The sequence below is a fragment of the Benincasa hispida genome, chromosome 9 (genome assembly GCF_027475165.1).
Source record: "Benincasa hispida cultivar pf3 chromosome 9, pf3_genome.v1.1, whole genome shotgun sequence".
NCBI lineage: Eukaryota > Viridiplantae > Streptophyta > Magnoliopsida > Cucurbitales > Cucurbitaceae > Benincasa > Benincasa hispida.
This window is the reverse complement of record NC_143486.1, coordinates 42,931,286-42,952,528: the sequence shown is the minus strand read 5'-3', so window position 1 is coordinate 42,952,528 and position 21,243 is coordinate 42,931,286. Positions and strand designations below refer to the sequence as shown.

The window sequence follows — 21,243 nt, the reverse complement described above, 5'->3', positions numbered from 1 at the left end:
GTTGGAGTGATTTTGTAGGTATGAAAATGAACGAAAACTTGATATTATGTTCGAAGGATTGATGTGAAGGGATCGAATCCCAAGCGAAAGCGATTGATCGTCTTGTTGTTAATTATGATTTAGAATCTATAGAAAATACAAAGAAAGAAAGCTAACGATTAAGCGTGTTTTTTCAACTATAGAAGAAATACAAAGGGAAAAGATGATTACCTTTGAAGACCTTTCTTTGATTTCTTTTCCTCGGCAAGTTACCTCTATCAACGAACAAATTGGACACCACCGTCAGGACTTTTCCGCTATATCTCCAACAAGAAGGATCAGGCTGTGTGAGAATCTTTATTGAAAAAGGAAAGGGAGTTTGTGATTTTACAAGAGAAACTTTTTCTCTGTAAAGATAGGGAGAATTTTTAAGAGAGAGAGTTTGTGATAGGGAAGGCAGTAACTTCTTCTTTTTTCCCGTTAAAAAAAACATTATGCAGACCCTATGCATTTAATGTAAGGGGGAGTTGTAACTCCCTTTCCCCACTCATTCATCCCCCACATTATTTTTCTTTATTTAATTTAATAAAATTAAATCTAATTTTATTTTATTTTATTTAATCAACTAATTAATTATCTCATATTTAATAAAAATCTATATTTGAATCATATTCAAATACACATCTCTCACACAACCTATAGTTTTAATATGAATTACATCCATATTAATTTTAACCTATAATTTTAATATGATCTTATTTGATTATTTATCTCATATTATGTAATTTATTTTGAATTTTATTTAAAATTAACTTTATATTATAATATATCTATATACATTATATTAATTTTATCTTATACAATTAATACACATTTCCTTTTATTTAATTTGAACAATTCAAATTCTTCCAAAACTCTTTGATCTTTGTTTTTTATCTGTTAGTGAGTTAGCAAGGGGACCTAATGGACCTATAGATTAGAAGCTCCAATGATCCAAGATTAATTAATTAAACTCTTTAATTACATTAATCAACATTCATTAACTATGGGCACTCCATTAAAGTTCCATAGTTGCACTCTTCGCACTGTAGAATATTTTTGTGTTTATGAATATAACCATTACAAGTAAGTCGATCATTCACGAGCTGTTCGTAATATCAGTTGGATCAAATTACCATTTTACTCCCTGTAATTACCTCTTGCTTCTTAAGCTCTATTAATCCTCTAATGAATAACCTGTTTATGGTTCTACCATAAACAAAATCCCTCTCTGATCAATGAGAGGAAGGAGACCCATTGTTTAAGACCTGGAGTCGACACTTAAGGGAATGACTCCTCTACTTTACCCAAAAGTTGGGAAGGAGTAAATTTCAACTTGTATAGCTATGTTCTCACCTCCCTACTCGGTCTTTTTCTCTAAATGGTAGGCTTATTGAGTCGGCGACATGAGTCATTTTTGCTCATACAAATCAAATGATAAGTTCAATAGGAGTCCATCACTCACTCAAAATTGAGACTAAGCTACAGATGGGCATCCTATGAAATGTTAATCTCCTCAGTTAATGGTGTTACGATGAGAGATTAACTACTTCTCAGTCCGATCTTATACATCTTTTTAATTATTTTAAATTAACATGTGCATTTACACATTTTTGCATGTTAATTGTTAACTAAATATTAATTTTATCCATATGTTTATTTGTGAAAATTTGGTAACTTTTTTTAGTTTGATTAAAGTAACTAATTTAGTTATAGTAAAAAAACAAAAACAAAAAATAAAAGTATTTTTAATTAAGACGAATTGAAACCAAAGTCATATACCTCTTTAGTAGTATTTAGACCTTTTCGATGTGAAAGTGCAACTCTTTTAATATTTTGCGAATACTCCTTAAACCTTTTAGATCAGTAGATTTAGATGTTTGATGATTGTGACCGATATGCTAATGATAATATGGACAATTGATATTTGGCTGTAATATACGAAAAGTATCTATTTAAGTATCTCAATTGATGTCCTAATTAAATTCCCAATAAATAATACCTTGAGTTAGTGTTTGAAAATTTTGGAAGACTTGAAATTTTATTCTCTTTTTCCTAGAGAACAAATTTACTTTTTACGATTTGAAATTTTATTTTATTCTTGCTTTTTGTTCTAATGGAAGCCCATATTAGAAGGAAAAAATGAACTTGTTTTCACTATTTTTTTCCAAAGAAGGTATTAGATGCATTTGATGCATTGATTGAAACTTGACATGTTTGTCCTTAGCATGAAAACATTCAAGAAAAAGTTTTTAAAAAAAATATGTTATATAAAAACATAAAGAGGTTGTTTTAGTTAAAACTCTAGACAATTAATTGGATCAATTGAAAATCTAATCTTTTGTAGATGTATGAATTCACACCTTCTTTCATATTTCTTTCGAAAAATATCTTGTGAGACTTATTTATTTCAAACTCTTCAATTGTCATAAGTGAATCAATTTAGATCTTTATTAACTTCTAAAAACCATCCATGCATCAATTTTTACCCACATAAGACTCTTCTTTAAATGTCCGATTAACAAAATGAACGACTATGGATAATTTTCAAAGCTAATGATAACCGAGACTCCAAATTGATTCGCTTGTGAAAGTGTAGTAGTTTAATTGATAAAATTGTAAGTCTCACATGATGTGTATCAAAATGAAACATAATGACAAACATTTATAAAAGATCAAGGTTTAAATTGATAAAATTATTAATTAAGGATGATAATTGATACAATTATAGAAAGATTACATTTAGAAAGATGGAAGATTTCCATGTTCCTATCAATACTAGCATCTATAGCTAGTGATAAAGATTCTAATATTGACTTGAGTAAATTTCATACCCTAATTATTCAATCACCACCAATTATTGAGAATATATAAAAGGAAAATTGTAGGTTTAAGTTCAATGAATGTAACATGTAACTTCTTATGCACCTCTATAAGATTGCTTTGATTACATTTTATGTCTATCTAACATCTTGTGGTGTGTATCAAATGATAGGGTTTTGTATCTCTCAAAAAAAAAATGTTAGGGTTTTGTACAAATTCAGTGTACACTCCAAAGTTCCTCTTACTATATAAGGAATGTTTTTCATATCACCTATTTAGAATCATTTCAATCTTGGGAATAACTCAAATGGAATCTTTTGCTTTTAATTTTAGTTGTTTCAACCTAATGAGGAACAATCTTTGTTACCAAATTGCCTTTCTTATTTGTTCTTTCTTTGAACAAGAGGAATTTTAGCCTCAAATGATAATTTATAGCTGTTATATGATATGTTATGTAGTAATTATTAATGTTTTATTATATGACTTTGATTTTTGAACTTCTTAGGGAAATTCTTAAAATAAAATCGTCAAAGTACATTCTTGGTGAAAATGTCATTTTGTTTTTGTTACTTATGGTTCCTTTTGTTTTAGTTTTTGTAGTTTTAAATATTATAATTTAGTCTATATACTTTCAATAAATATTAAAAAGAAAAATTTCCACATATAGAAAAAATATCAAACTATTTACAGAAATATATATAAAAAAAAAACATTGATGCACTTCTATCAGCATCTATCGTATAATATCAATGATAGACTTCTATCAATTTCTATCATGATAGACGCTGATAGACTTCTATCAGCTTTTATCAATCTATATCAAATAAGATTAAACTTTGTTATTTTGTGTGAACAGTTTTCCTTATTTTTCTATTTTTGAAAATCTCATTTAAAAATAGTCCATACAATTAGTATATTATTAATATTTTCAGAAAAAAGTTTTAAGTAGCATTCATTTGATAAATTTTGAAAATATATTCCTGTTGTGTCTTTTTACCCTAGCAAGAATATTATTACTTTTATTTAACTTCAAATTATTAGATTTAAAATTTATTAAATGTAGAAAATCTAAATTTTGAGGTGTGCAAATTGGTGGACTAAAATGGAATGCAACCTAAAGTATAGCATAAAAAATGGTATCTTAATGTAAAGTTTTTTTTTTTTTTTAACTCAATTATGTTTGATGAAATGAAAAATTACCAAATTGCCTTTTGTTCTTTAGGATTGAGGGGTGGGTTAAAGAAAATTTTTTTAAAAAAATGAACTATCACATAAGAATTTCAACTATGGATTAACAAATGTCTTCACCATCTTTCTATGTTTATGTTTACAATTACGATGAAGAAATATTTTATGCAATTACCATTCTTATTTATCATAGTAAGTTTAGTTCAGCGGTATTGGCATGCATTTCGATTTAAGAAGTCGAGGTTTCAATCGCCCATCTCGCAATTGTTGTACTAAAAAAAAATTGCAATTTTAATTTCCTTTCCTCTCTCTCTTCTTCCCCACACTTCAAGTAAACAAATTTTTGCAAGCAAAATAAAAGGAAAATTTCCATTCCCTTATCATGTTGTGCATTCACAAAATACTTGAATCTTATATTTTTTTTATGATTTTATGCAGGAAATTCTTATATATTTTTTTTATTTTGTGCAAGACATTTTTAAAGCATAAAATTGCAATTTTTGAAGATTTTGATGTGAAGTTTATTGAGGCCTGGCCTTCAACTAAATGAAATTTAATTTATAATAACGGATTTAAAGCTAAATATTTGTAGTATTATACATTGGATTAGGTCAAACCACAGGGAACTTATACTTAATTTCTCTAAATTAAATTTGAATGTAAAAAGAAGTAAGGAATAAGGGTTTTGATAGGAAAACGATGAAAAATAAAATGCATGAAAGGAAAAGATAACGATGAAAGACTTGGAAGAGATAGTTCAAGAGATTATCTAAATGATTCAGAGATAGTTAGGCTACTTGTTAGTTTTTGTTCATCGATTCTAACATAAATATATGACTTCTTAATTAAAAGCCTAATCTACGACTAGTTGCATGGATAGTGTTTCATGTCAATCCGAATCCTCAGTTCAATTAATTAGGACTAAACATCACATTAAGCAGGTAGATTGATTAATTAGGACACGCAACTAAACTGGTCAAATTCACTATAATGATTTTCTATTCCTAGGGTTCCTTATCGCTAAGATAATCATGAGAAAATGTTATAGATTACTCATATTCGTAATAGTACTCATTTGCTACTCTAATTAAGCATTTATTCGCAACAATTACGAGTAACGAACACAAACGTTGCAAGCACGAACCATCGATATTATTAACAATTAGTCTGTAGCATTAATCAATATGAATTGCTAGCTCATGAATCAAAATGGAGAATAGAGAACATTAAACCAAGAAATGAGTTTACACAGACAAAATTCTCACAAAATCACTTGAGTTTAGCCCCAACCAGCCTCTAAATTAATATTATTTTTCTAATCAATATTTTGCACTTCTTTTTCACCTTAACATGCTGACTCCTTCACATTCTTTTCAGTATTTTATAGTTTGGTTGCACTTTCATTCTTCATTTATCAGTTTGTTACTAAATAGCTACCTATTGTGATTTCTTAGGCTCCGTTAGATAACCATTTTGTTTTTTGTTTTTGTTTTTGAAAATTAAATTTATGGGTACTACTTCCACCTCCAAATTTCTTCTATTTATATGCTACAAAAGTAGCTTTCAAAAAGTTGCTTTTGTTTTTGAAATTTGACTAAAAATTCTATCATCGTACTTAAAAAATATACAAATCATGATAAGAAATGTGGATAAAATAAGCTTAATTTTCAAAAACAAAAACCAAAACCAAACAGTTACCAAATAAGACCTTAATTACACAGTTTTATACCTTTCTTCCAAAGTTTAATGTGAAATCTATCTTATTTATATTTTTTTCTCTATTCCTTTTATTATGGGCTTAAACTTTACTTGTGAATCTTGTAAAGAAAGGATAAAAAGTCTAATATGTGAAAAAACAAATAAATAATAATAATAACAATAACTTTGTTCAATTTCATAGCATGATTTGCTTTTATTAATTTTATTTTCATTATTCAACTAGATGGATCAACGAGAGTAATATGCAAAGATTGAGTCTAATGCTGAAAAACTTGAAAAAGATTTAGTTTTCATAAAAGAAATTTAGGAAAATAGTTTAGACATATGACTTTGTTTTTTCAACCGTAAACATAGAGCAAACAAAGAAGGGTGATTATATTAAACTAAATTCACATTAACCATAAATATATAAGTGTAGTAACTCAACCTTCTAAGTATACCTTCAAAAAAAGTCAGATAAGAATTGAACCAAATTCACCCCTAGGTCGGATTTGAGCTAAAATTACAATTGCCAACAATCCCTATTAAAGGGATGTGAGCATGTTTGGATCCCTTTGAGAAAAAAATCCTTCTTCACAATGAATTTCACATCAATAACTAAAGTTCCATTCCTGAGGAAAACCATTACTTCAAATGTTACAATTATGTAATAATGGTTTTTTGACACAATCTCAAAATATTTTCAATTTACTTAGAATCCATTTGGTAACTATTTCGATTTTGAATTTTGCCTTTTGAATATTAAATTTATAAACACTACTTTCATCTCTAAATTTCTTCTTTTGTTATCTGTCTTTTACCAATGATTTAAATGTCAAGCCAAATTTTGAAAACTAAGAAAAAAAAAAGCAGGTTTTATAAACATGTTTTTGTTTTTAAAATTTGGCTAAGAATTCAAAGATACAAATCATTGTAAATCAATATACTTGAAAAAGTAGCTTTTAAAAAACATATTTTTGTTTTTAGAATATGACTAAAAATTCAATCATTATAAGAAAGATACAAATCATGGTAAGAAATGAGAAGAAAATAGACTAATTTTTTAAAAGCCAAAGACAGAAAATGAAATGATTATCAAACTAGACCTTAATCAACTGTCACGATTCTATATAATAGAATGAGATTTTTTTTCTTTTAAAGGTTTTGGGTTATCGGCAACATGATGATCAACAATCAATCAATGTTAAACTCATTTAGGTAAAACCATTTCATTTAAAAAATAAAAATAAAAAAAAAAAAAGGAACCTAAGCACAGAAACCCGAGGGTTAAAACTCAAATTACAGCATTGCAAAATGGGATTTAGAGCCTCGTTGCCAACTGGAAACTTACAGAAAAATTCCCTTGGGAAACGTCATCCAACAACTGCTGCACGCAAAACCCGACCCCCACCCACTAAAGGTGGTAAGCAACGCCGACTAACAGGGGAAGACGCATAAGAGCGGAAAACCAAGGCTTGGGGGACACTAATCGAGGCTAAAAGCTTCTTTTCCCTTGGGCAATAGAGAAAGTTAAAACAATTAAAAACAAAAAAAAACAAAAAACTTGACTATCAAGCCTTTTCAAAAAGGCATAGTATATGGATATACTTAGAAAAACATTTTGATTTTGTTCGCCCTGAGCCTCATATTTTAAAAAATAAATAAAATACAAGATAAGGAAAAGAGACTAATGCTCCAAGATACCAAAGAAACAAAAAGTATCATATGAAAGCACCATCATCAACAAGCATAATAAACAAACAAACACTTGTACTTGAGAAAAGATCTATTTAAAAGGGAATATAAATATGAATTCTACAAACGCAAACAATTTCAACAATTCCACCTCTCTAACAGCCAATGACAAAAAGAAAACAAAAATTTAATGGCTATTTCACATGTCATCTAATCCTAATAGGATGAAACTTCAACCCTGCACATTTCATATTGTAAGGTCCAATTCAAGCACACAAAGAAGCTGGGACTCGATAAGACTTGAGAAACACACGCCCTGCTTCAATTTGCAATCATATTATACATTGAAAAAATGTAACCTTAAAATAGCCCCAAGGAGTTGCACCGTTACGTAAGGCCCGTTGTCTCTCAGTAACACCTAACTGAGCGTCGAATGTTCAAATAGTCGGTGAGTTTAATAGGGAAAACCTTTAATGTCTCTAGGCCTTGGTTTGGTGAAAGAAAATGTAGCAATAAGTTGCTAGTCACAAGTAATACAATTACGGTCTCACCCCTTGAATTGCCATTCCCTGCGGCACATGGGGCAATGAGCCTGAGAAGTCTGTGAATTCACCCATTTTAGGATGCAATGAAGATGGAAAGCATGGTTGCATGCACCCCAAACTGCATGTAGAGAAAAACAAATAAGGGATCATTACCATCATGTTCAAAGAAAAATAAATGTCTGAAAGAATTTACTAAAACACGGTGCAACCTTCAATTGGTTGTTAATTAGAGTACGAATTAGATGGTTTTTCGAGCTCATTTATAGTATATGTGTGTGTATAAGTACCAATTAGATGGTTTTTCGAGCTCACTTATAATATATGTGTGTATATATAATCTTAAACATCACGAATCAACTGTGAGTTGCAATGATAGAAAGTAGGAGAAAAAGTTTGAGGATATGAACAGAAGGCGAGTTGACTCACTCAATGGGCAATCATCCCCAGGGAGCTTGCAATCAGGGCAACAACCATCAAAGGCCATCCTACAAATTCCACATGTTTCATCTTGTGCATTCCAAGTCCATGATGCAACAGCATGCCACCTATATTTTACGGAAGGGAGGATAACAAAATAGTTAATTACACTCAAGGGTGGGAACTATAAGAAAAAAAAATGTGGGAACGTACTCTTTTGAACCCCGAACATACGTTTACGGAGGGCACCTGAGTCAAGGAGAATCTAATTGCAGATACAGTTTATTAAAAGATAGCAGTTCCAATGTATTGATGCACAAGAATATTGTGCAACAGCCAACAGAACTATCATACTGACATACATAATTGGAATGGTCTTATTATAACTGATCAAAATGACGAGAAAAAGGAGATACGAAAGCACATGACAAGAAATCAACCCAACTACGTCGTGGAGTTGATCTTTAAATTACAAAAGAGATTAACACAAAAGCACACAGTAAAAAAACTTCAAGTGACTAATCTACCAAATTTCATAAAGTTGCAAACTTTTACTTGGACGATTTGTGGCTTTTTCCAAGCCAAGCTTCCCACAAAACACTTTGAGACTTGACACTTCCAAAAACTTTTGGCTTGCCTCAAAAGAGGTGGCCCAAAAGGACCTGCTTGATGGCATGAGTTGTTGAACATGGATAACACCAATTCAAGCTTAATTGTGAAAAGAGCAAAGCAAAAGGCTGAATCCTTCGACAGGGTAGAAAGAGATGATTGCAAGGCTCTGAATCTACCTTAAGGCGGGGAAAGACAAGGAAAGAGTGCCATTCCCTAAAAGCTAATATTATGGCTACTGCCAATCTTGAAACCAAAGAAAACTGTAAGAGAGACTTGCATGTAACAAAATTTTCAAGGGCTATTTCTTTGAAGTTTTCCATGGCAATTTGTGAACCACAGATGAAAATCAGGTACACATTTACCAGTAATGATAGGATGTATAGACTCGTTCATAGGGTGGGTAATCCGGAACCATTTGATCTATATGCCAATCTTTGAGGTTGGCAAGGGCAAGACCACCACCATTTTTGTCATTAGAAATTCTGTTCCAATAAGTAAGATCACTGCCATCCTCAAATCCTTTGGTAGCCAAGAGGACATCCCCCATTCTTCGGAAGCAACTTTGTTAGGCAACTTAAAGATGGAAATGATATAAGCGGTGAGGCGACAAGACAAATTGAATAAAAGTTAGTCAATCTCTCCTAGAAATAAACAGCATATAATCGAGCATTTTTTTTTATTTATTCAATCTCAATAGAGATTTATATACACACACACAAATATATATAAGATCTTCTAGAGATTCTTTCTATCATTATAATCTAAAAAAGAACAGAGATTATGTCCAAGGGGCATTCCAAGATAATCAAGGCGGAGGCTTTCAATCAAACAAATTTGAAAATTTATATGCAGATGAAGTTGCAAATTTGAGCTTAATAGAATCAAGGGTGGAACCCCCTATTTTATCTTCTCAAATTCCATCCAAATGTTCTTATTTGGATACATTTGTGGGCTCTAATTAAGAAGTATATCACCCAAATCTCCATCAATATCAACTTGAAAGAGCAAAGCTCTTCTAATATGACCTGAATTAATTACTTGGATCTCTCATGGTCTCGGGTCAAATCCATCGTGTAGCTTTAAAGAAACTCTTACAGATAAGAATGCTATTAATTTGTTCTTGGTGCAAATTTGCTGGAAGATTACCGTTCTTTGGGTTTATGCATTGTAGGCCTTGTTCTTGATATTTTGGTTTGATAGGTCTCATCATCTTTTTCAAGGTTAGCTCCTCAATAGTTTTGTTCATCTAGAGTCAACTCGTCTCAACTCTATTACATCATTTTGTCAGTTCCTCTATTCAAATTTTATATCTTGTTTGGGATGTTTCATATTTCCTCTATCAGTGTTATAGTTTCTTATCTTTATATTTGTTGCTTTGCACTTCTTCTCGTTTTCCATTTTCTTATGTTCCTTCAAGATTTATGTAACTTGAGCATTAGTCACTTTTCATTTCATCAATGAAAATACTCCAAAAAAGATAGAAAATAGAAAACATGACTCAATATAGCAACAAATATTTAGAGAACGTACAGGAAAACAGATATACAAAGGATACGCAAAACTTTTACTTTCATCTCCACCTCCACGCAAATCAAACCTATCATCAACAAAGGTATACGTTAATCTAAAATAGCACACATGAAATAAACTCATTTACAAAACTTTGATTGGAGAAGTCCATTGAGAAAAGTGGAGGAGTAACGACCTGACTTTTCAAAGAAAAGAGTACTGATGTTACTCATGAATGTAAACCTCAAAATTGGTTAAAACGGTAAATCCAAATATTTTAAGATAAAGAAATCAAAACAACTTTAACGAATAAACATGAATAAGAGTTTTGTTTTTGGGATCCCATCAAAAACATAAAATAAGCATGAATTTTTTTTAGAAACAATATCTTTCATTGAGAAAAAATAAAAGAATACAAGGGCATACAATAACCAGGCGAACAAAAAAAACCCACTACAGAAAGGGTTTTCAAATAAGTAAGATATTGCCAAGAGAATAATTACAAAAAGTCTTCGAAACTAAAGCCCATAGAGAAACATGAAACCTCACCAAAGACCAAACCTTGCTAAGGTTCCTCTTCACTCCACAAAACACTCTATTGTTCCTCTCCCTCCAAAGATCCCACAACAACACACACACCCCTGCAAACCTGATAGCTCTCCAAAAGAGCTACTTATCTCCACCTAAATCATGTTAGTTCTTAGGAATTTAATGTTTTATTGAGTGTTTTGACAGGAAAATGAGCAAAGGAGACTTTCGGGACGTTCCAAGTGCAATTTGGATCGAAATGGAGCACTCAACAGCAACCAAGAAGCAAAATGACGGTTTTGTCCCCAAAGCTGGCATAGCAGTGCCATGCCCGGCGCTACACATTGCACTCGAAGGCAATAAGCATCAAAATCGTGCAGCGCCACGACACTTCGGAGATTGACGGAAGATGAAGGTTGATGCACGCGCGTGTTGAAAGGCAAGGCGCAGTGGCGCCCTATATTAGCTCATCATGAGCGCCACGGCCCTTGGGCTTCTTTTAAATATATTAGCTCCATTTGTGGGGTAAAAAGGTCATGGAGAATAGAGAAAACCAACCCCCAGCCCGTATTTTCTTTCTTTTTCATATTTTAGCTTAGGTTTTTCATATTTTTGGGTTGTAATCATGGATTGGAAGCTCTTCCCTCTCCTTTCATTGTCTATGAAGATGTTTAGGTAAGTGTTTTCTAGTTTTTGGGAGCAAACCCTATGTAAACTACTTGAGATTGTTCTTGAATGACATTATATTATGATTTTGCCTCTTTGATCTATTTTAACCTCTAAATGTATGTTTCTTGATTGGATTGATGCTATTGAAAAGTAAAGAGAAAAGAGGAAAAGACAAGGTTTACGTGGAAAACCCTAATCCAAAGAGAAAAAAAACCATGATGGAGAAGTTTTTATTATTTAATGTCATACCTACAAGAGGCCCCAACCTCAGATATAAATAGAATGAGGGGAAACCCTAATTTAGTAAATATAGAGAAAAATACAAATATGCCTTATAAGGCTAATGCACCATATTTCAACACTCCCCCTCAAGTTAGGGCATAGATATCGGCAAGACCCAAATTGCTAACACACGCTTCAAACGTCTATCTTGATAATCCTTTGGTAAGAACATCTGCAACCTGTTGGGCTGAAGGGACATAGGGATACAAATAATCCCGTGGTTTAACTTCTCTTTAATAAAGTGTCTGTCAATTTCAACGTGCTTGGTTCTACCATGTTGTACTGGATTGTTGGCAATACTGATGACAGTCTTATTATCACAATACAGCTTCATGGGACCCGGACTGTCTTGGTGAAGATCAGACAAAACTTTCTGTAACCAGATTTCTTCACACACTCCCAAGCTCATAGCTCTATACTCTGCCTCAGCACTGCTTCTGGCCACTACACTCTGTTTTTTACTCCGCTAAGTCACCAAATTTCCCCACACAAAGATACAGTATCCTGAGGTTGACTTTCTATCAGTCACCGATCCTGCCCAATCTGAGCCAGTATATGCCTCGATGCTCCGTGTGTCATATTTTCTGAACACAGCCCTTCCCTGGGGTGGACTTCATATATCTCAGAATTCGAGTCATTGCTTCCATATGCTCCTCTTACGGACTCTGCATGAACTGACTTACCATACTCACAGCGTAGGAGATATCGGGCCTAGTATGAGACAGATAAATTAGTTTTCCTACAAGGCGTTGATACCTCTCCTTATTTACAGGAACTCCTTCCGTAATGTTCTTCAGTTTGCCATTGACCTCAATCGGAGTGTCAATGGGTTTGCATCCAGTCATTCCTGTTTCTTTTAACAAGTCTAGAGTGTATTTCCGTTGAGACATGGATATTCCTGCTTTCAATCTCGCCACTTCCATCCCGAGAAAATATCTCAGACTACCAATATCTTTGATCTCAAATTCACCTGCCATCCTTTGTTTTAGCTTAACAATTTTTGTCGTGTCATCTCCTGATAAAATGATGTCATCGACATACACCACCAAAACAGCAATCTTCCCTGAAGGTGATTTTTTGGTAAACAATATATAATCAGAATGCCCTTGAACAAACCCTTGGGATTTAACAAACACTGTGAATCTATCGAACCATGCCCTAGGAGACTGTTTCAACCCATATAAAGATTTCCTGAGTTTGCAAACATGGTTCCCAATCGGCTAGCGCAGGGGCTGCTCAGACACGATCGGGTAGCTTCTGGTCTGAGGCTCGATCAACTGCTCGGATGCGATCGGGTAGCCGTTGAATGGAGGCGCGATCTAGAGCTCCAACTCGATTGCTAGCGCGAATCTGCTCGATGGCTGCTGTACCTAAGCAAAACTAGGTCTATTGGCTGGAATAGAGTCGTCTGCCATCTGGGTTGTCTGTGATCCGGTTGGGTTGTGGCTGCTTGACAGTGTGGCTTCCACGGTTCCAGGTGGCGTGACTGCTGGGTTGAGGATCGTCCGGAGATACCGATCCACAGTTGCCTGGATCATGGCCATATTAGTCACGTCTGCCGTTGTTCCATCACCTACCACGTTGGATGACTAAATTTCTTTTATCGGGACTAGGGTTTCATTACCTTACTCTGATACCATATTGAAAGGTAAAGAGAAAAGAGGAAAAGACAAGGTTTACGTGGAAAACCCTAATCCAGGGTGAAAAAACCATGATAGAGAAGTTTTTATTATTTAATGTCATACCTACAAGAGGCCCCAATCTCAGATAGACAGATATAAATATAATGAGGGGAAACCCTAATTTAGTAAATATAGAGAAAAATACAAATATGCCCTTAGAGCTAATGCACCATATTTCAATAGATGCCCCTATCTTGAAATGTTTGTCGTTGCTAATTGATTTGTAGCTTGCATTGTGTCTTCTCCTTCATCTAGCTATAATCACCTATGTAGCAAATAATTGAATCTTGTATGCTATGGTTTTAAGCTTATCTTAGATCTTAGAATGCATGCTTCAATTAGGTTCGAAGATAAATTGGTTAATTAATTAGGCTTACTAATTAGTTAAACACACAATGAAACTCTTAACCGTAATGCACATGACCTTATTCTATATGATCGTTTATCGAACCCAATAAGACCTGCGGCATGTAGTTTAATTAGGGCTTAAGGCTAATTGATAGTTAGGGCACTTGCTCGATTTAGCCGAAACAATTCAGCTACCTATAGTCTTGATGAATTTGGATGAATTTGGTAAGTCAATGTGAATGCATAATCAAATGAATGTTAATCAAGATATTTCAATGATGAAGTTACATAGGAACCCAATTTGCTCTCAAGACTAGATTCTCCTATCCTAGGTTACATTTACCCTTTATCTTTATTTCTTGCATTTAATTTCATGCACTCAATCCTATCCACACCAAACCCCTCATTTACCACTACAACTAGAGAATTAGCTTAACGAAACATTATTAGCACTTCCCTGCGGATTGACTCGGACTTGACACTGTTGCTACCTCTTTGTAGTAATAGGAGTATAGTTTAGTATTACAAATTGTTTTTTATTAGTAGAGGTTTGCAAGCGACAATAATTCTCTCTATCAAAATGGCATCGTTGCAAGGGAAGCCAGTTTGTTTTCATTTAGTTAAATGTCTAGTTAGAGCATTCTTTTGCTTTTGATTTGTTTTCTTTTCTTGTGTTAGGTTATTCATGACTAACAAAGCACATAGTTTCTACTATGCTTTGTGCACAAGGCAAGCTGTCGAACAACAAGAAGCTAGGAAAATTTCTAAGCTCAAGGGAACCCGATGTCAACGAGTCATACCTTGAGGAGTCACCCTAGTCATTGGGAGCCTGAGCCTTGCACCCATCCTGGATGGACCGCTCACTCCTATAACTATGGTAATTCTTATGCACAGCCACAGTACTACTACAATCCTGTCACTCCCGAGCCATCAGAGTTTGCTCAAGAGGCCAACCAAGGTATGTCTTCAAAGGATTTAATTAGAGAGTTGCATAACAATGATTTCTCTATGCAGCAGGAGCACTTTAGTATCCAGCAGAACAGTCGTTAGTTCACGACAGAGACTAGAGCTGAGATGTCGTATTTAAGCAATCAACACGCTCAAATTGCTGACTCGATTGGGAGGCTATAGGAATCCCCGCTGCAACTTCATTACCTTGAGACTACTGAAGCGCCCCGTTCACGAGGTAATGTGCTTTAACGATGAGGATGATGACGTGGAGCTCATGCCATGGAGATAGTTGTCGAGGCAGAAGAAGAACATGAGCCTACACCCGACGACATCCAGGCGATAGAGTTAAAAGTTGAAAGACCTCGTCTTGTTCTAACTCCATGTATCTCGCATATATTTGACTTTTCTTCTTCTCGCTTTCAAAAGTCGGTTATTTAGTCTTTCATTTCTTTAGGCTCAATCGAGCCGCTTGAATCTTTTAATTCTTTCTTTCTTCCTTTTTTCATAAATAAAATTATCCAAATTGCACCTGAATCACTTTTCTTCCAAAAACTGCACACCTACCTCGATTTCTCACCTCATCAAGCAAGATTTTCGTGGGTTTCTCTCCATTCTTGCGTAAATTAGGGATTTTTCAACATTTTTTAGTCTTTCATTACACCTAAGGTATAATCTCTTGTTCTCTTAATTTATTTGAAGTTTTTACTTGAGATTTGCTTAAATTAGGTTATGAACTCTTTGATTTGTTGATTTGTGCTGAAAATTGGAGGAAGGGAATTGAAGTGGCGTAGTTTGGACGAATTCATGGTGTTTTTGCTTGTGATTTTGCTATTTGCAGGTTGGGGTGGGTTAGTTTAGAGACTTGAGAATTTTTGGCCGAAATGTTGTGTCGTTCTTCCTTTAGGTAGCCTTGAGTTGTGCACTTAGCTTCCAATACCAATGGCACCTAAGAAGAACAAGGGTAAAGGGATAGCTAGTAGCTCTAGCAACCGTCCCGAAGAGCCTCGATATGACTAAAATAGGTTCCCTTCTCACAGTGCATATGAGTGTTTTATGCATGCCATAGCCACTAAAATCCTTATTCCCGAACGAGCCATGTCTTTGGATTCTAATTACTTCCCCCACATCACCGCCAAAAAACAGTGGCGTGGATGGGAGTTATTAGCGGGACAACCTAAGGATGCGGTTGGTCCTATAGTTCGGGAATTTTACTCTAACATTGAGGATAGGGATGTCTCCGTTGTTAGAGGGGTGTCAATTTCTTTTTCTCCCTCTCGCATTAATAATATTTATCATTTGGCTAACATTAGTGAGGGTGAGTATTCTAGATTTTTGTCACAACCATTTGATGAGGATCAAGTTGCTGAGGCCCTCTGTGGGCCAAGGATCGAACAAAGTCTGGACAAATGGGATGGCTGTTAAGATTAAAGGGACGAATTTAATTGTCTCTAATCAAATCTAGCATGCATTCCTTTGTGCTAGGTTGATGTCAGTCACCCGTTTGGCCGATGCGACCAAGGATAGAATGAAGTTGCTCTAATGTCTCTACATCGATCGTTCTATCAACGTCGGGAAGGTTATATGTTCCTCCATCCGACGTTGCAACCATCATGCCACCATCGACGGTTTTAGGTATCCGTGTTTGATCACGGAGCTATGCCAACGACCAGGTGTGGAGATTGGATAGCTTGAAGAGGGGGTAGCTCCTAAGGCACCTATTAACAGGATTATCATTTCTGCCTTTAAAGGTGGCATGGCGGCGGAGAGGCAATAGGAGGAAGCTGGTGGCGATGATCAACACGATCATCTGGAGGAGGAGATTGAAGAAGAACCTTTAGGTCAGTGTGCTCTTAGGATAGCAGAAGAGGCCTTGAGAGTGAACTTAGATTTAGCTCAAAGGGTTAGGTGTATGCAGAGAGATCACTTCGTGAATGAAAGGGATTGTCTCTACTATGCCAACATAGGCTTCCAGTATGACATCTAGAGAGAGTCAAACTCACCGGATTCAGATGGCCATTAGCTTTTCTCTAACTTAGTGCCCTCAGCCTAGGTTTTTTCCCCTTAATTTTTAGCTTTTAGCTTCTTTTCTTTTCTAGCTAGCTTTCTAGGAGTAGATTTTAGGTTAACTTCTTTTAGGTAGGTTTTATTTTGTCTGGAATTTTGGTTTTTGCATTGCAGGTTCCTCTTTTCTTTTCTCCTTGTATTGCCCAAGCAACCCGCCCCTCATGGACTTCATTTCAGGGAAGATTTTTTGTTTCTCTTTCATTTGTCCTTCTTTGCTGCTTGCATGCATTAGGAACAATGCATTGATTAGGTTGGGGGAGGGTGAGTTGCATGGTGCTTATGCTCTATTGGTTCTTATACTTGCATCTTGTTTGTCCCGTTTTTGTGCACAAAAGTTTTACATAAATTTTTACATTTTTGTTTGATTAGGACGACTTTGGATATGCTTGTATGCTTCTTTGGTTGATTTTGTTGAAAGAGCATTTGATAAGCCTATTTAATTTTTTTTTCATTCCTTGCTTTCTTGTGCACTAGCCAACTTAGGTTTTTTCTCTTAGGGCTTAGGATGGATTTATGGTGTTCATAAGTCCATTATCACCTCGAAAGGCCCCATCAATCAGAGAGTGACCTTGCTAGATAGGATATAATGTGAAACTAAGAAGAATAAATGGGGCCAGAACCCCACCTTTGAGAGACCAAAGTTAAAACTATAAGCCAGTAACTCTCAACCCCTTGTCTGCTTAGCAACCAAACTACTTGATCCACTCACCGAAAAGGAGAAATCCTTGTGATTGACATAGCAGACCGCCGGAATAAACCCATCTTTATACCTTTGGCCCTAAAACAGACATCTTTCAACCACCAATCCTCCCCTCCACACACTTCTTCCTCCACCAAACCTCCACATAAATCAGTCACCAAAGAAGTAAATTGTCTCATTCTAAGAAAATAGAAGATATCCAACGTTGTAATCCAACCACCTCCAAATTCTAACTTTTGTTCCTCCTCCACCACTCGATGATCCCATCTCTATAAAATAAACTTCAGTTGTCCATAAAGGTCTATACCTCCCTTCATATAACATCTCCAAATTTTCTAAGGAAAACCAATTGAAGTCAATCTCAAATGTTCGCAACCAACGAACTCTTAACTTAGGAAGCCAAACCAACTTAGCCTTTGACCTCAAAATATTAATTTCCTTTATCCTATCAAAATAATAAAACCTTCATTAAATACTTTTATTTTCCTCCCACTTATTGGTCTTAAGTTAAAGGTTCTCTTTTTCACTTTCCAAGTGAAACATAATCTCAATACCAAAATATGTGACCATTTCCAACCCTTTTATAACCTACAATTCAATTTCAAACTTCATACTTTTATTAGGGTACTTTTCCCAAGTTAGCATTGCTTTTAAACATCAAATTCTCATCCTCCATCTTAGTATAGCTAATTAAACTTAAGTTTTACCTGAAAATGATGCATATTAAAAATACACAGTAAGCAACCCCTTCGATGGGGTCAAACATGCACATCTCTCCCCACAAAGGCAAGTAATGATGCAATGTGAGACCTTCTCTTAACTCCAGCCTTTACGTGGCCAGTGTTGACAATTACCTCAACGAAGCAAGTGTGGGTTCTCCGAAGAACCCACTCACATCGATGGTAGTTGGCACCCATTTGGCATAGTGGAGCCTCCCCCATCACAAGTTCCCAAGAAGATAAATGAGTAATTTCCCAAAGCAATTTTTTCATGACTAATTACCATGATGCAAGTGTCAAATAGAATATGCATGAGGTCCCCTAGCTCGGGTGTCATGTACATTTACATCACACAGACATGCAAACGTATATGGCATGCATACCAAAATAAGTTATAAATTGCCCACATCAATTTCCAACATCCGCACATGTATAGAGTATACAGAATCATAAAACATCAACATTAAGCATCACAAAATCATGCATAATTTTCAAACATTAAATATACATATCCAACAGGCCATAAGGTCGTCATCAGAACAGCCACTTGCCTGGAAGATAAACTCAAATATTATATCCAAGAAATCAAATCTCCTCAAATATTATATCCAAGCAATCAAATCTCCTTCTTGACCTAGAGAGACCTTGAATCAAACCCTACAGCAACAACTAAATTAAATTTCAACCTTCAGAGCCTAATTACAATTGCAAACTCACTCCAAAAGTCACCAAACAACTTACCCAAGGTGCGGATCGATCCAAATACACTTCAAATCTTTACCAATGCTTTCAACAAGAAGTCAAGAACAATTCAAGAATAAGGGCTGAAAACACAAATTCCAGCAGCTAATTAACAATTCCAAAAGGGTCTCAAGATCTCAACACACCAGAATTTCCAAACGCTTGCTATCCTTGCTGAACGGCAACTCTAAACCCTTCAAAACTTCGAATCTAATCTCAAAATCATCGGTAAATCAATCTCCAAACCAAATAATCCTATGGACAACAAATACCAACCAAAAATCATCCAAAAACACCCAAAACTTACGCAAATACTGGTTCCAGCTTTGGCGGCAGCGGACTCAGGGGACGACAGTGGAGGACAGTCTGCGACACCGACGGCGGCGAGCACTACAAGCGGCGGCGCTTAAGCTTAACACAGAGAGAGACCACGGATTAAGGAGAGAATCCGGTGAGACTTACCGCCGCCGGCGGAAACTCCGGCAAGACACGGACGGAGGCGCCGCTGTCAACGATGTTGGTTGGCGGCACGACGGACAAGGCGATGAGGGTGGCCGGCGGTTGTTCTTAAGTATGAATGGAAGGGTAGAAAGAAGGTTTCGAGTGAGAAAGTGGGGACTGGAGGGGTCTCACTGCAGCAACCAGGGGTGTTTGCCCAAGTTGGATTGGATTGGATGGAAAAAAAAGATCCACCTACCGTTTGGTAATAGTTTACCAATTATTAAATATCACTTATTATCTTGTTCGTTATCTCACATTTTTCATCTCTCAATTACTCTCTTCCTATAATAATTATCAACTCAATTCTGTGCATCAAACGCTCCCTAAAAAATAAAAAAGAACTTATGCCAAATTTACCAAGCAAAATTAAATCCAATCTGAAAATTGAGTTTTTTTTTTGTACGGATGACCTCTTGCGTGCACCTTTATGTTTTATGATCTGCCCTCTACTATCTTATGAATTTTAACCTTTTTATTACGTCAGACGATATTTTTAGCCTTTTCAATGAACTCGCACTAGGATAAGATCTCCAACCCAACATCTTTTTCAAAGCTCGAACCTGATGCTATTATAATAATGCGACGAATAAATTTAAGGGAAGAACCTAATGATGTCGGGTTGAGGATGAACTCACCAACTCGATTGCTTTTCCGAAGCTCTAACCCAATTTTAAATATGTAACCCAAAGGTGCACTACGTGTGGTAATTCAGGACACAATTGAGCAACATGCAGCCAGTCATTATTAAGTAATATAAGCAGTGACCAACAGAGATAGAGGTAATGTACATGCTCTATTTGATTTGGATTGTGCTTTTTTTTTATTCTGATTAATAAATTTGAAGTTCAGGCTTTCTATTTATTACTGGGTTAGGGCTTCGAAAAAGGCATCACCAGGCTGAGACGTTCACTACTGTCGTGATTTCACGGGTAATGCCATCCGATTTTTAGATTTTTATTCAATCGGGTTGCATATTTGAAATCAGGTTAGGGCTTCAGAAAATAAATCGGACGGGTAAGTTCATCCCAACCCAATATCTATAAAAGTATATTAGCATGCAGCGAAAATAACAAGAATCAATAAGCATTCTAATTCATTAATTTTGGCAAAAACTAAAGCATGCTCAACTAATATAAGAGGGTTTGGAGTAAATCTTTATAGAACTCTTCAAGATCTTGGTCCTCGGTAGTTGTCTTCTCCAAAACTTAGCGTGAACCACCTCAAGATTTTTCCTACTATTTTCTTGGAGCTTTAGAATCGGTTGTGGGACTCAAGAACAGCTTGAATGAACGAAAAACTAGGGAGAAGCTCGCTGCAACAGTTCGTTTGAAGAACTCTTTCTTCAACATGATTTTTTCTCAAAAAACACTTTTTAAATCATCTCTCAATTCCACTCTAGTCTTCTTTATTTATTGCATGTGAATATGCAAAGAAGATGGTTGCATGAGATTTGAATAATTAAAGAGAATGTTAATGGGTTTTGAGTGAGCTAGTTGAAGATGGTAATTGAAAAACCCATCTTTCCATTGTGCAAGTTTCCAATTTTTCTATTT

The 21,243-nt window shown here is 35.1% G+C and overlaps 1 protein-coding gene and 1 long non-coding RNA gene across 5 annotated transcripts; both read right to left on the bottom strand.

Annotated features, from left to right (window-relative positions):
• Positions 1 to 7,501: 7,501 nt before the first annotated feature.
• Positions 7,502 to 8,512, bottom strand: APC11 (anaphase-promoting complex/cyclosome 11). The gene is made up of 2 exons (XM_039040532.2): positions 8,394 to 8,512; positions 7,502 to 8,085 (listed from the first exon to the last, which is right to left on the bottom strand). The coding sequence occupies exons 1-2, from the start codon at positions 8,449 to 8,451 to the stop codon at positions 7,970 to 7,972; spliced, it is 174 nt and encodes a 57-aa protein (XP_038896460.2). The 5' UTR covers positions 8,452 to 8,512; the 3' UTR covers positions 7,502 to 7,969.
• An 83-nt stretch (positions 8,513 to 8,595) lies between these two features.
• LOC150033827 (uncharacterized) lies at positions 8,596 to 19,880 on the bottom strand. 4 transcript variants are annotated; one of them, XR_016532000.1, is made up of 5 exons: positions 19,497 to 19,880; positions 19,190 to 19,399; positions 19,000 to 19,105; positions 9,359 to 10,593; positions 8,596 to 8,633 (listed from the first exon to the last, which is right to left on the bottom strand). It is a non-coding gene; the product is annotated as an uncharacterized LOC150033827 (long non-coding RNA). The 4 variants fall into 4 exon arrangements; XR_016532001.1 differs by lacking the exon at positions 8,596 to 8,633 and adding an exon at positions 8,635 to 8,649; XR_016532002.1 differs by having other exon boundaries at positions 8,599 to 10,593; positions 19,000 to 19,117; positions 19,497 to 19,874.
• Positions 19,881 to 21,243: the final 1,363 nt, after the last annotated feature.

What these genes read in the sequence shown, in the direction of transcription:
- APC11 (XM_039040532.2), bottom strand. Translation starts at nt 8,451, where the DNA reads ATGGCCTTTGATGGTTGTTGCCCTGATTGCAAGCTCCCTGGGGATGAT. An exon ending in TGGGGATGATTGCCCATTGA is followed by an intron (nt 8,086 to 8,393) that starts GTGAGTCAACTC and finishes CTCTACATGCAG; the next exon opens with TTTGGGGTGCATGCAACCAT.